General features: G+C 28.2%; 4 protein-coding genes across 11 annotated transcripts; 2 read left to right on the top strand and 2 right to left on the bottom strand.

The window, feature by feature from the left end:
- The first annotated feature begins 1,086 nt into the window (after window positions 1–1,086).
- On the top strand, window positions 1,087–5,030 carry LOC111682373 (fatty-acid amide hydrolase 2-B). Of its 3 annotated transcripts, none has more exons than XM_023444304.2 (4): window positions 1,087–1,250; window positions 2,712–3,048; window positions 3,107–3,326; window positions 3,416–5,030. In XM_023444304.2, the coding sequence occupies exons 2-4, from the start codon at window positions 2,803–2,805 to the stop codon at window positions 4,597–4,599; spliced, it is 1,650 nt and encodes a 549-aa protein (XP_023300072.2). In that variant the 5' UTR covers window positions 1,087–1,250; window positions 2,712–2,802; the 3' UTR covers window positions 4,600–5,030. The 3 variants fall into 3 exon arrangements, with proteins under 3 accessions (XP_023300072.2, XP_023300071.2, XP_046809958.1); XM_023444303.2 differs by having other exon boundaries at window positions 2,709–3,048; XM_046954002.1 differs by lacking the exon at window positions 1,087–1,250 and adding an exon at window positions 2,631–2,646 and having other exon boundaries at window positions 2,709–3,048.
- A 779-nt stretch (window positions 5,031–5,809) lies between these two features.
- Window positions 5,810–7,214, bottom strand: LOC111682386 (sentrin-specific protease 8). The gene is made up of 2 exons (XM_023444329.2): window positions 6,934–7,214; window positions 5,810–6,875 (listed from the first exon to the last, which is right to left on the bottom strand). Exon 2 carries the CDS (start codon window positions 6,790–6,792, stop codon window positions 6,145–6,147), a length of 648 nt encoding a protein of 215 aa, XP_023300097.1. The 5' UTR covers window positions 6,793–6,875; window positions 6,934–7,214; the 3' UTR covers window positions 5,810–6,144.
- A 360-nt stretch (window positions 7,215–7,574) lies between these two features.
- LOC111682385 lies at window positions 7,575–10,851 on the top strand. Of its 2 annotated transcripts, none has more exons than XM_046954009.1 (4): window positions 7,575–7,691; window positions 9,840–9,986; window positions 10,153–10,288; window positions 10,374–10,851. In XM_046954009.1, exons 2-4 carry the CDS (start codon window positions 9,851–9,853, stop codon window positions 10,459–10,461), a joined length of 360 nt encoding a protein of 119 aa, XP_046809965.1. In that variant the 5' UTR covers window positions 7,575–7,691; window positions 9,840–9,850; the 3' UTR covers window positions 10,462–10,851. The 2 variants fall into 2 exon arrangements, with proteins under 2 accessions (XP_046809965.1, XP_023300096.2); XM_023444328.2 differs by lacking the exon at window positions 7,575–7,691 and adding an exon at window positions 9,234–9,517.
- On the bottom strand, window positions 10,521–14,268 carry LOC111682384 (parkin coregulated gene protein homolog). 5 transcript variants are annotated; one of them, XM_046954007.1, is made up of 6 exons: window positions 13,667–14,262; window positions 13,244–13,392; window positions 12,941–12,951; window positions 11,074–11,153; window positions 10,859–11,008; window positions 10,521–10,804 (listed from the first exon to the last, which is right to left on the bottom strand). In XM_046954007.1, exons 1-6 carry the CDS (start codon window positions 13,929–13,931, stop codon window positions 10,644–10,646), a joined length of 816 nt encoding a protein of 271 aa, XP_046809963.1. In that variant the 5' UTR covers window positions 13,932–14,262; the 3' UTR covers window positions 10,521–10,643. The 5 variants fall into 5 exon arrangements, with proteins under 5 accessions (XP_046809963.1, XP_046809962.1, XP_046809961.1 ...); XM_046954006.1 differs by lacking the exon at window positions 12,941–12,951 and having other exon boundaries at window positions 11,074–11,245; window positions 13,667–13,786; window positions 13,853–14,259; XM_046954005.1 differs by lacking the exon at window positions 12,941–12,951 and having other exon boundaries at window positions 11,074–11,245; window positions 13,244–13,377; window positions 13,667–14,263.
- Between the last annotated feature and the right edge of the window lie 23 nt (window positions 14,269–14,291).

Here is a 14,291-nt window from a genome sequence, read left to right as displayed (position 1 = left end):
ATTAAAATAAAAAAGTACAACAGGAGCTAAAAAAATTGAATTAATAAATTTGTTTATGTGGAGTTTGACAGCTAGTATCAGGTCGAAAACTTTTTTATACGCGTAATTTGACGTATTAGCGTACAGACATTATGAACAGCTGTGCCAGTGTACACTTAATAAGGTAGCCTCGTCGCTACAACAAATACAACAATACAAAAACAACAGGCGATTTGTTATTGTAGAATAATCCCATCTGTCAAAAAAAGCTGTGTGTGTAGAATGAAAAAGCAACAAATAAACACAATAAAAATATGAGTTTTTAGCAATTATTTAAATTTTTAACTATTAATATTAATATATTATATTAATTAAACGTGGAATGTCTGAAAATCATAACTATATCTATTGGGAAGACCAATTTTCCGAATTAAACGTGTTTTTTGTGAAAAGTGATTGGTCGTGTTAAAAATAGTTGAAACTGATTTGGAACGTATGCCGGAGCTAAAGATTTTCTTTTTTTATCAAGAGAGAAGGAGAACAAAGACATTTAATCACGATTGACCTAGAAAACTCCTTTAAAACCATAATTTTCTTCACTTTTTAAAATTTTTACACCTTTTGCGATTTTTTTTCTATGTAAACAAACAGGAATTTTGACAGATAAGATTGTAAAAGCTGATGATCAGCTGTGCGGACGAGGCTACCTTATTAAGTGTACACTGAGCTGTGCTAACGATGATAACACCTGCAACTCGCCTTGTCGATTCCAGCTGATTGTTTTTAATAGGCAAGGTAGACATTTTGATTATTGTAAATTGTAGCTTTAAACAAATATTGTAGTCAAAAAGGATATAATATGCATTTGTATCGTCCTAATACTGAGGACAAAATGTCGCTAAAGTGAATTGCACATTATCTGTTAAATATTTTATTTAATATGGTTATTGGTTGGTAATTTTATAAGCAGAAAATAAAGTCGACCTAGCCAATAAAATTTTGGATCACCTTGTGCAGAAAAGAAAAAATGAAACACTAAAACACATATGATTTTCATTTTCTTTTGTAGTAATTCGCGAACATAACAAAAGCGTAGATACATAAATGTAGATATGTGTATGGACATTAAAGATAGCAATAACGACGCGTTCAAACATTTTATTGTTATTCACTTGTTTTCTGCCAATTATTAAATGGAAATTGTTCTGTAGCCTATTTTAATTATTTTTTTTTGTTATCAATTTAGTATTCCATCTGCTGTCGGGAAAAAAGTAAGTTTTTATTTTTGATTATTTTTTGTTGTTTTAAATTTCTATAGGTATGAATGGACAAAGAAAACTCCAGTCATATTACGATATATAAAGCAATACGTACATAAAAAATCACCAATTTTGCAATAAGATATCAGCGTTTCTGCTCAAAGTTAATAAAGTAATGGAATATTTTAGCGTTCATATAATTACGCAATAATACTTTGATAGTGCATAAAATGCACAGGAATATAAAGATAAAGAAGTTGGAAAACTTTAGATTTAACAAATAATTATAAGTATCTACAGAGTACATACATATATACATACAATATTTAAACAAACCAAACTTTAGAATGATATTTACACAATATTAAGGTATATACATATGTATGTATATTAATATCCCTGTCCTTTTTGTAAGTGGAGTATTAAGAAAACCTTTTCAATAAATAAACTTTTTATAGGTATAGGATTTATACATACCTACATATACATACGTAAAGTGGATTCAACATCTTTATATTTTTTGATATTGAATCTTTAGTTTAGTTCACTTATTTATATGGACATTATTAGCTCATTGACATTATATTTTCCTTTAGTTTTAGGTATGAACCTAAAAACAAATTAGTCTCATCGAGTGTTTATAAAAAAATGATGTCATTATTTTCAAATTGGAAACTATATAAACCTTTGTGCGAATAAAGATAAATACTGTATACCATATTTATATGTTTAACATACATACATATGTATGTATGTAAATATATTTAGACATAAAATTCAGCGGTATAATTTTTGCAGTAGACCTGAATTGTGATACATATTGAAACAAAATGAATAGATTAAAATGTTAAGCCTTTTTCAAGTCCTTTCTAAAACATCATTACGTCGTCCTTTATAAAACATGTATCTATTTGGCGTGAACATTAGGAATTTTTATGTATAATATTTTGTTGATTTGATTACTTAAAATTTGTGTTGGACATGGATTTAAAAAGGCATTACATATTGCAAAAGATTCTTAATCCAAAATGACTGTTAAAAATTGTTTTCGTTATTAGTATGCTACTGTTGTCCAAAATCCATATATATGTATGTATATGCATATATATATATTTATTTTAAAATATCAGAGATTATCTTAACAGCTGTGCCCAAAATCACCGATAAATAAATAGAAATACGTATCCATATACATATGTACGCAGAGAAGTTTGTTAGACATCAAATTTCCATGAGTCAGCATTTTTGGAAAATTTTATCAAAAAAATGAACTTTACGTATCAACAAGAAAGAAGTCAGATTTGACAAACGTTATAATTATGTAAATATTACAACTAATGTATGTATTATTTATTTTTGCAATATTTGCAAATATCAAGACTTTTTAAAGCCTGAATAAATGTTATAGGTAGTGCTGTGCTTTTCCTATAAAAAAATATAGCCTAATATATTTTTGTTTTTCTATTTTAGCAGATTATTTTCCTGTTGCTTTTGAACATTCCAATACATACGTAATATAGGTATACATAGATTTTAAACATATGTAAATAGATTGACAATAAACATGTCGGAGACAAGCACATATAATGCCCATCGAAAGCCCACCCATAATAAGACAGTAACTGCCAATTGTACAAGTTTATCGTTTGCAAGAACAATCGAAAGCTGGGCATTTCGTTTTGTAAACATTATTGCCCGATTTATATTTCAATTAGTTTATGGAGTTAAAGGAAAATCTATGCCAGCCATTACTGATCCAATTCTATTGGAATCGGCAAGTTCATTGGCTCAAAAGATTCGAAAACAAGAGGTAAATAAGAATTATGTCCGATATTAAATTACTTTTTAATAACTTCTTTTGAACGCAGCTAACAAGTGTACAAGTTTTGGAATCTTTCATTCGTCGAATTAGAGATGTTAATCCATTATTAAACTGTGTAGTAGACGAACGATTCGAAGACGCAATGAAAGAAGCTGAAGAAGCAGATAATTTAATTAAATCTGGAAAATTATCTGTAAATGAATTGGAAAAGGAAAAACCGTTTTTAGGAGTTCCGATATCAACAAAAGATTGTATAGCCGTTAAGGGTATTTATGATTCTATTATACATACATTAATTTCTCCGGTCTCTAAAAGGGAACATTGTTTAAAAACATATTATATTGTACTTTTTTAGGTTTGTTGCACACTTCTGGCCTGTATGAACGGAAAAATGTTAGAGCCGAAAAAGATGCCGAAACAATTGCCTTAATGCGTCGGGCTGGAGCTATCCCCTTTGCTTTAACTAATGTTTCGGAAGTTTGTATGTGGTGGGAAAGCAATAATACAGTACATGGACGCAGTCGTAATCCATACGATACAAATCGAATTGTTGGAGGTTCGAGTGGCGGTGAAGGATGTATACAGGCGGCAGCTGCATCCCCCTTTGGATTAGGGTCCGATATAGGAGGATCCATTCGTATGCCTTCCTTTTTTAATGGCATATTTGGTCACAAACCCTCAAAATTTGTAGTATCCAATGAAGGACAATTTCCCATTCCTTTTTCTGAAGAACAAAATTCGTTTTTGGGTATTGGACCTATGGTAAGACATGCTGAAGATTTAAAGCCTGTCCTGAAGATTATTGCCGGCGAAAAGGCATCTTTGTTGAAACTTGATGAACCAGTCGATTTGCAGAAGCTCAAGTTCTTTTATAAAGAAGACGATGGTGGTGGTCGTTTAGTTTCCCCAGTTGATAAGGATATCAAAGAAGGCATTTATCGTATTGTTGACCATTTGCAGAACAAACTTAAGGTTTCCGTTGAAAAAGCTCAGTTACCACAATTTCGTCAATCTGCTACAATATGGTTCGCTAATATGAAGGACGATTCCGGATATGGTTTCGAACATCAATTAGGGAATTTAAAATATGCCATCAATCCTTATATCGAATTGTTGAAATGGTTTATAGGGGTATCGAAACATACATTTATTGGACTACTCACTGCTATCTTGGATAAATCTCAATGTCAATTTGGATCTCCTAAATATTATCATTTGGTTAAGAAACGCAATGAATTGCGCGAAGAAATGCAGAAACTTCTTGGTGATAATGGCGTCCTCATATATCCAACTCATCCCACCGTAGCTCCTTATCACAATGAACCCATAATAAGACCTATTAACTTTTCCTATACTGGTATTATTAATGTTTTGGGATTTCCTGCAACAGCTGTGCCTTTGGGTACTTTGGGATCTGAAGGCCTACCTATTGGCGTTCAAGTTATAGCTAATTTTAATCAGGATCGTCTTTGTTTAGCTGTTGCTGAAGAACTGGAAAAAGCCTTTGGAGGTTGGAAAAGGCCTCCGATAAGTATTTAAATTAAGATTTTGTATGGATTATATATTTAATAATTTTTGCAGTATTTTGAAAACGCTACTTACATATCGTCACCTTAAACGCAAACGGCCTCATTTGACATTTTTTAAATTTGGTAGATGCAAAAACCAATTTAAATTGTTAAATATGTTTTTTATTATCGGTGTAATTTAAATTGTTTAACAGTTGATACTATTTGCATTTATTATTTAATTTTAACCGAATGATTCAAGTTTTTGTACATATGTTTATGCATAGTCAATTTTGAATTTTCGATTAGTTATTGGCATTTGGGTTTTAGGTGACGATATACATACATATAACTATTCCTTGGAATTTCATAAATAACCATTCTAGTGTGTTGTAAAAAAAATGTTTGTATTAAAAATACATACATATGAATGTATTTTAGAAATAAATATTTCTTACTTTACATTTTCAATTATTTTATTTTTGCTGTACTAATTTAATCTATTAAGTTCAAATAAGGCATACAAGTGGCATTCGGCAGAACATGCTTAAATAGATAATTTTATTTAACTTTTCGGATTTTTAAATTCGTTTTGCATTTTTATTTATTTATTTTATTTATTTTTTTTTCAAAAAATATATTATCAGTTAACGGCGTTTCCATGACAGTTTAACAATAATTCTAAATGTAGATCTTCATGATTAGTCACCACTAGTATGTTTTGAATACTTATGTAGCATTAAAGTGGTATATTTAGGGGCGCAATTGAAATACATACTTTTTTATTTTCATTTATTTTATTACCATAACCTGGCCTTTATAAGGCCAAAGACGGTTACAAATTTCTACTAAAAAAATACAACAAGATTTCAATATATTTATCTTAAAAATTCAGTTAGGAAAGTCCCAAATATACTACATACATAAGTAAATTATTCTTTTGCCCACATTACACAATCATTGTTCGTACAAATTGCTTAGAAATACATATCTTTTCTATCGTGAACCATACAAACTGTTTCACAAAAATTCAATATGTTTCTATGTAAGTCTAACATTGGTTAATTTTTGTTCAAATAACCTCAAGCGGCTGTATAAGCTCGAAACATCCTCACGCACTACCCAACAGGTTTGACAAACGTAAAATACCTATTAACATGTTTATCATATATTTAGGTATACATATAGTTTAAGTGTCCCTTTTTCTATCAATTTCATTCAAAATAAAGCCTTTTGGTATATATTTATAAATTATTAGATTTTTTATTAAATTTTGTGTTTGTTTATGTTTTGTAATGTAGTTTTTTAGTAATTTAATGCAGTTTAATAATGAAACAAAGAACGGTGTTAATATCATATTGTACAAATTTAGAAAATTAAAGAGCTTAAATCTAAAAATAAAAATTTTATTCAAAAGAATTATTATTTAATACGAAAATGGTCGAAGCTTTAGTTTAATGAAAAATGTAATAATTTCATGAATTAATTTTGTAAAAATAATATTTATGATGAAAATTAGAATGAGTAAAATTAATGCATATGTACCTACATATATGTATGTGCAAATAGTAAATATTTAAATTTTACCGCCGAGGGACTGTATCAATTTTAAAAGATCTGACCTTTTAGCTGAGATAGTATCCTGGTGTAAATGCCCCACACCTTCAACGCATTCATAGCGATTGACATTATCGGCAATGTTGTCTGTCATACAGATCACATGAATGCCACAGTCGTAACCATTAGCCTGTTGCAAACACCTAATAGGCTTAATTTGGCAAATGCGACAATTTAAGGCTTCTTTTATGCGCTGTACAAACTGATGTGAGGCGTTTGAATTGTTATTACCCCAAGAATCAAAGTGGAAGAAGGACTTTTCTGGTCTCGAGAATACCAACAAGGACCAGTGTGTTCCGCCCGCTTGGGCTGATTCATTATCATTTAATACAAAGAATATGAAGGGTTTCTTTGGTGCCTCTAACTGATTTAACAACGTCTCCAACTCACCGTCATCGGCAAATTTCATACATTGGGTAACTTCTGGCGGCACAAATAATAGATCTGGATTATTTTTATATTTTACTCGTTCAAGATATTCATAATAAAATGAAATGATTTGATCGTTTAACCAATGAGGACCCTGCAGTAGTTGTATATCCGACATCCGTAAACAAGTTTCATAAAAGCTTAAAGCAATTGGATCGGCGTGGGTATAGGAACTCATCGTAGTTAGCTTTTTATTTATATTTATGTAGATGTTCTTGAAACTAAAAAGTTGGATAAAATCATTAACTTAAATAGAGCCACCTAGAATAATTAAAACATTATTTCTTATTCAAACACTAAATTATTGCAATTTGTTTACCTTTTTAATTTTAAATTTAAGCTTGCGTACGTCTAGTTATTTTTTGAACGAAAAGTATTGATAATACGCAAAACATGCAATTTTACATTACTTCCCCTTTCTCTTTTAAATAACCATATTCAATTTGCCAAACACCAATAAAACTGAAAGTTATGTCAAAATACATTTCTAAGGTTATAACAGTAGAAAGGATTTTTATGTGGTATATTTTTTATGTATGTAGTTTGATAACATAAATTTCAAAAAGTATATTTTTTATACATGCAGTTTGACAAACATGAGCACAAAAACGTAATTTACTGAAATAGTGATAAATTCTTCCACAAATGGAATGAACCGTTTTGACAAACTCACGGCAAAGAGTTGCCATATTATATATGAACTCATGTTTGTAGGCTATCCTACAAAAAATTAATTACCGAAACTAAAGTCACTTTTACATTGTATCAAAGGATGTAATTTAAAAAAAAATAATTTTGTGTGTGAAAAAGAGACAAAATCTTTATATGTTTTTTTCTTCTTTCTAGTGTAGATAGACACTATCTAGTGATGAAACTAAAATTATAAAAAGATGACGAATGGAACAAAATGAAATTGAATATCTGTATGATTACTGTCAAATTTGTTTACAATTGATTTCATTTCGCGCTATTATTGAATGAAGCAATTGTTTGAGAAATAAATAAGAATAGTCAAAAATGTTTATAAAATAAAAATTATTAAAAATAATTAAAAAAGTAAATTATACATTTCTATCGGTAAGTTTATTCTAATTTTATAAGATACAAATGTCTTAAAAGGGATGATGGCCAAGTATTAAGTGATTTTAGCACAAGAGGCAGTTCAGGAAGCTCGACAATATATAGTGAAGAGTAATGGTGATAGTACTTCTTCTTGGCATGTCTGCCACATAGATAATTTGCTCTCCACTGTTTAAATTGGTTTGCGAAGTGTTGAGATTCCAATGACAATTGTATCTTTGCTTCGGAACGACTCGAAGGATGAGTATGACCATCCTTAGATTGTCAACCCAGCCATAGCTGAATTAATCGATAGCTAAATCTGTTGTTGGTCTTTTAGTGTAAATCAAGAATTCAAAATAGTAATCCAGAAATTAATCCAAATATGTATATGGAAAAAACATACTTCATTTAACATTATGATGTTCTAGGTTACAAACACGTAGTGTATACATACATGCATTACATCGAAGTAATCCCAAAACTATTCCCTTGTTTAAGAGATTACATGCTTACAATAAAAAAAGGAATAAACATGATCCATGCTTGCACTACATTGGACTACTTAACATCAATAATGTTTGTAGAAGAGTAGTTTTTGGACCAGTTAAATGGATCATGTGCTCCAATAATTTTTGTAGGATTAAACATTTCAACATATTTTTATACAATTTTTAAATATTTTAAATAATTTCCGAAACGTGATTCCTTTTATTATTTTGTACAAGTTTTAAACGATTTCCGTAATTGGCTTCTCTTTATCCTTTTTATATAAAATAGGACGGATCCAAACCTAATCTATTTTATATATACATACATATGTACAAGAGTCTATTCTTAAAAGTATTATAAGGCAGGTGTGATCCCTGAGGTCGTTTTTATATTTTTGGATGGTCAATTTATTCAAAGTAAACAAAAACAGAAACTAAAATTACCTATTAAATATATGTATTTATTATAATATAAAAAGCTTTAATACTTATCAAGCTGCTCTATGTATTCTTCGTCTGTATCAGAGTCTACGTGACTAGTTAAATATAGGAATGTTTCAGAAATATAAAAAAAACATTTGCAATTTTTAAAAACTTTATTTTCCCAATTTATGTTTGTCTGAAAAATAAATTTACTCAGCAATACATACATTTCATTTGAAAATGTTTTAAGCGGTCGAGAATTTTGTTCGTATTTTAATTGCCTGGACATTTTTAAAATTTATAAATTTCTTTATTCCTAATGTACACATTCAAATCTGTTACAATCCTAAATCTGTAGGTTCTAAGGGTGTACAATATAATATTTATGAGTTAAAAAGTATTTTTCCATATACATATATACGTACATACGTACACATACATATGTACGTAATTTAGATTAAACATGTGTATATTTAAAGAATAATTTACTTTATATTTAAAGTCATTTTACTTAAAAATATACTTTACGGGTCGAGACAGCCATGCATTAAGTGAGCGATATGTACATTTTCTTGATCTCTCAAATTATAACATTTAAAACTCATCTTAAGCAGCAGTATAAAAGGCTTTACATACCAAACAAAGCTTTCACAATATTTTTTGAAGTCATACAATAATTATTTCAATAGTAAATATAGTCGAGCGGATTGATCACAAGTATAATTCTTAAATAAAAACAATATAAATTTTATATTTATAAAATACTTTGAATGGTGTCCTTGCAACGTGAACAATTTAATACAAATAAAAATAAATCTTTACAACATTTGGTGCCTATATTATTGCTGTTAAAAGACATTTTAAAAAGTGATCACTATTTGTGCAATATTTTCGAAAAAGATATTTTAGATATTTCTGAAAACTGTCAAGGTAAAAGAGTTTTTGGTAAAAAAATAGTTAAAATGTTTGTAGAGTTACATAGTACACAGTATGTGTATAATTAAATATTTTAATAAAGTATACACATACATATACAATTCAAATAATATTTAGATTATCATTCGTTAATTTGAATTTCCTTATCAGTTTTAAGGTCGCACATACTGAACTCTGGTTTTATTTTATTAAAAATAAATGTTTAAATCTTTTTAGAATTTTTGCAAACAAATTAAAGTTCCTTTTAAGTCATTTATTCTCTTAATTTTGTTATTAATGTTTGTTATATTTCTTTGTTTGTAATAAAAAAAAACAGTTTGTAGAAAAATGGCAGCATTACCTCAAGGTGCATTTGTGGCATGCAAATTACGTGAACAATATCGTGATAGAGATTTAATAATTTCTCGATTGAAATCAAGCGGCGAAAAAAATGAACCGAAAATTTTCAGCGGCAACAAAAAATGTATGTATAATGGAAACTTTTAATTACGATACTTACATAAATAAAAGCGATGAGCGTAAATTGTTTTTGTTTTTATTGGATTTATATGAAACTCAACGCTTTTATTTAGATACAGCAGTATATTAAATACCCTGGATATTACTTTATAAATTATTTCGCCTTTTAGTAATGGAATACAGTCCAGTAAAGTACAACGAGAAATTAATGAATTCAATTTGGGGATTCTATAATCGTTATTCACCCCATAATATAAAAAGTAATGAAATCGTTTCCTTCGATCTTGCTTATAATCAGCAACAGCAGTAAGTATATATAAACATATGTATACATACTTAATATAAATACTTGAGTTCGGCGTAATTATGTTTTTTTTTTTTTTTTGTTTAGATCTGCTGTTGCTAATCAAGCCATTGCTCATAATATAGCAATGGCTGTCACTACCGGTAAGGAATGGACTTTTATGGACAAAAAGTAAAACATTTATTGGTCTCAGAAACATTAAACATTTTTTCGTCTTAACATAAATACATAGATAGATAAATACCATGTAAGAAATTAAATTTTCATCTATACAAATATTTTTGTAACAACTTATTAAATTTATACAAATTGATTTAAATTTTGAAAAAATAAAAATGAACACTTTTAATTTTCCAATTAGTTTAAATAGCATGATTCGTATGTAGGAACCATGTACTTGATATTAATAAAAGCATCTTCTCCTCCATGTATTTCCAAAATTTGAAGTGTTTCATCAATTAAGTCTCCTAGATTCATATTTTTCTTTTGAGTATAGTCAATTTCATCTCCACAATTAACTGTAATAATTTACAAAATAAAAATTAATAAAATAAGTACAATTTAAGACTTACGATTCTTGACTTTATAAGCATTAAACATTGGTAATAATTGTCGATAAAATGGTACTAATGCAGGCCCAACCAAATCAGAAGACAGTACTAATTGCTGTATAATTTTTAGTGTTGTACACATCACTTCTAAATTTTTAGTACTTAAGGCATCTGCCCGAAAAAACATATAATAGCATTTGTCAGAAGTAACCAAAAAAATGTATAACTACACTTACTTTTTAATGGCAATATCAATTGGGGTATGACGGCAGGTACTTTTTCGCCTCCAGCTATTAAGAGATCTGAAACACCTTGTCTGGCATAGGTTTTGTAAGGATGTTCGGTTTCGCAAAGACCGTCAAAAAACAAAGGAAGATATAAACTATAATCCAATTTGTCTATATCCACCTAAAAATACATAGGGTAAATGTACCAATAGTCGGCAGTTTAACTTTTTTCTCTTTTTCAAACTATCCCCCTAAAGAGTCGGTAAATGTTATTACGATGATTTTTAGTTATTTCAATTATGTGTTTAGTTAAGTTTTAGATCTATTTACCTTTTTTGAAAAACAAATAACTAGTTTTGAGTAATTTGTAAATTTTGTTAAAAACTCCACATTTTCCAATAGTCGGCACCAGTGTTCCTAAGTTCGACAAAAAATGTCCCTATAGTCGGCAGTAGATTTTTTGTTTGAAAAAAGCATATTTATTTATAGAAAAAGTGATATATACACAATTTTCCAAAGAAAATATTTAATTAAATTTTTTCTATAGAAATAACTGTAATAATATCGTTTTTTTTTTTTAGAAAAATATGTTATGAACATAATTACGATTGTAATAAGTATACATAATAACATTTTTTCTATAGAAAAAGAGTTATACATGCAATTTTCTGTACAATATTATATTTTTTGTTAGAGAAAAAAGTAATTTTTTATAGGGAAAAGTGTTATATGTACTTTTTTTTAAAGAAAATCTTTTATAAAAATATGCAATTTCCTATAGGAACAAATTTAACATAAGTTTCATAGAGGATATTATAATAAGAACACTTTTCTATAGAAAAATTGTCATACTAGGAATTTTCTATAGAAAAATATGTTATACTCATAATTTTTTGTAAAAACACAGTTAAGAAGCAATTTTGTTAGAAAAAATTTCAATATGCAAAATTTTTAATAGATAAAACTGTTATACACATATTTTTTGTATAGAAAATTATATTCTGTAGTAAAAAATTGTAATCTTCTGTAGAAAAAGCTATTATAGAAGTAATTTTCTATAGAAAAAAAGGGTATACACACAATTTTTCATAGAGAAAACTGATATACACATAATTTTTTGTATCAAAAATTGTTATACATAAAATTTTCTATAGAAAAAAATTGTATACACATAATTCTCTATAGAAACAAATGTTGTACAATCAATTTTCTATAGAGGAAATTGTAATATACATAAATTTTTATAGAGAAATGTTATACATAAATTTTTTTTACAAAAATAACTGTTATACATATAATTTTTGAAGAGAAAATTGTTATATAGAAATTTTTCATAGTAATATACCCAATTTTCTATAGAGAAATAATAAATTTTAGAGTGCCGACTATAGAATACGTATGATCGAACTTAATACCCAGTAGTCGGCACCCCTATGCCGACAATAAGAATTCATAAAAAATTGTGTTCCTAATGGCGGCAGCGATTAAAATTACAAAAAAATATATTTTTAACTAACTTTTTCACTTTAAATTGAATATTTCAACTGTTTTCTTTCATTTAAATCAATTTTTGTCAAATAAATCATTTAATTTCATATAAATATTCACTTGTTTAAGGTGGCACTAAAACTAAATTTTTTTTAAGAAAACTGACAGTACTACAAATGCTGCAAAGCTGTCACTAAAAAACGTCAAATAGAGAGGAAATTAGTAATCCTACTTAAATTTACTCATTTCATAAAGCAAAAAGACCATATTTTCTATGAAATATAGATCAAACCTTAATAAATTTGTACAGCTTTTCTTATTTATTTACATTTTTATGTAAAAGATGCCGACTACTGGGTGATGCCGACATTAGGTGCATTTACCCTACCTATACGTCACCTAAAACGTAAACAGCCTTTTCTTAAAAATTTTTAAAATTGTTATTAAACAAACAATTTTCTATTAGTTGACAGTGGAATATATAAAAATGGACATACATATGTATATTTTTATATTTTCTGTGGACGTTAGCTTTAATACAATATATTAGAATCAATAATAAAATCGATTTTGAATTTTTTGTTAATTGGGGCCGTTTGTGATTAAGGTGACGATATATACATACATGCATGTATGTATGTTTAAATTAAGATTTAGCAGTATACTTTTGGGATGGCCCAAATTTACTTACGGTCCAACCGATTTTGTCACCACCACACAAATATTCCATCTTTATTGGCAGGTCCCCACGATCAAAATACATGCGAAAGGAGTTACTACGGTGAAAACTTTTACTGCGGTGAGAGCTGGAACCGTCATTATGAACTGAAAACTTAATAGCTTAAAGAAACATTATTTTTTTATTTTAAACGAATGATAGATAAAATTATAAATAAATAAAATTGTTATACGCCCATGCTTTATAGAAGATCCTACTTAATAAATAATGTTTTTTTCAAATTAAAAACATATTCGTAAGGATCGTTTTGGGTATAAACCTTTGGCTGTAAATGAGTTATGAAATTTAGCATCTAATATGTTTCTTAATTTCATTTTATTTTTACTTTATGGGACAATATTAAAAACATCTCTTTAACATAACATAAATTCTTACTTTTTGATTTTCCTCGCTTATTCGTCGTTTCGGAAGATTCATATAACGGTCCTTTAACTACTACTGTATGTTTTTGTTGGGATTGTATCGAAAATGGTAGAACTTGTCGTTGCCTAACCACTGAAATTGGAGTTGAATACAATGGTATCAAAGATGATGGCGGATTAGCTGATTTCGAACGGTAACCTCTATCCTCGAAAGTCTTAGAAGAAAAGAAATTGTGATTATGAGATAACTTATATGTTGAACGCGTAGTGTAAGCCATTTTAATTTAAGGTTTCTTTTACAGGTCTTATGCAATTTCAAATTTTAAAAGTTTTTGATTAAATTTAAACTTTAATAGGAGCTTTTGATATTTTTTAGATTAATCATAGAATAAGAAGATAATAATAGTATTCAAAAATACATTATTTTTAACAACCAAACAATTTGTTGCTATGGCATCAGTCGGAATCAGCCTTTGAAATGCTAAAGTATAAGAGAATCAAATCTTTTATGAGACCATATGTACATATATAAATAAAAGGTGCAAAAAAATCCCATAATTTAATAAATAACGTTACAAGGAATATTCAATAAAATTACAAATTTTAGATAATTGTGTTTAAATACTCTACAGTCAAAC

This window comes from Lucilia cuprina, chromosome 6 (assembly GCF_022045245.1).
Source record: "Lucilia cuprina isolate Lc7/37 chromosome 6, ASM2204524v1, whole genome shotgun sequence".
Classification (NCBI taxonomy): domain Eukaryota; kingdom Metazoa; phylum Arthropoda; class Insecta; order Diptera; family Calliphoridae; genus Lucilia; species Lucilia cuprina.
This window is presented reverse-complemented; position numbering and strand designations above follow the sequence as displayed.

Excerpts from the sequence above, each read along its gene's own strand:
- LOC111682373 (XM_023444304.2), top strand. The coding sequence starts at position 2,803 with ATGTCGGAGACAAGCACATATAATGCCCATCGAAAGCCCACCCATAAT. Across the intron at positions 3,049-3,106 it reads AAAAGATTCGAAAACAAGAG|CTAACAAGTGTACAAGTTTT; the intron begins GTAAATAAGAAT and ends TTTTGAACGCAG. Across the intron at positions 3,327-3,415 it reads AGATTGTATAGCCGTTAAGG|GTTTGTTGCACACTTCTGGC; the intron begins GTATTTATGATT and ends GTACTTTTTTAG.
- LOC111682386 (XM_023444329.2), bottom strand. The coding sequence starts at position 6,792 with ATGAGTTCCTATACCCACGCCGATCCAATTGCTTTAAGCTTTTATGAA.
- LOC111682385 (XM_023444328.2), top strand. The coding sequence starts at position 9,358 with ATGGTGTCCTTGCAACGTGAACAATTTAATACAAATAAAAATAAATCT. Across the intron at positions 9,518-9,839 it reads TATTTCTGAAAACTGTCAAG|TTTGTAGAAAAATGGCAGCA; the intron begins GTAAAAGAGTTT and ends AAAAAAAAACAG. Across the intron at positions 9,987-10,152 it reads TTTCAGCGGCAACAAAAAAT|TAATGGAATACAGTCCAGTA; the intron begins GTATGTATAATG and ends TTCGCCTTTTAG.
- LOC111682384 (XM_023444327.2), bottom strand. The coding sequence starts at position 13,931 with ATGGCTTACACTACGCGTTCAACATATAAGTTATCTCATAATCACAAT. Across the intron at positions 11,246-13,243 it reads GTGACAAAATCGGTTGGACC|GTGGATATAGACAAATTGGA; the intron begins GTAAGTAAATTT and ends ATGTATTTTTAG. Across the intron at positions 10,805-10,858 it reads TGCTTATAAAGTCAAGAATC|TTAATTGTGGAGATGAAATT; the intron begins GTAAGTCTTAAA and ends AAATTATTACAG.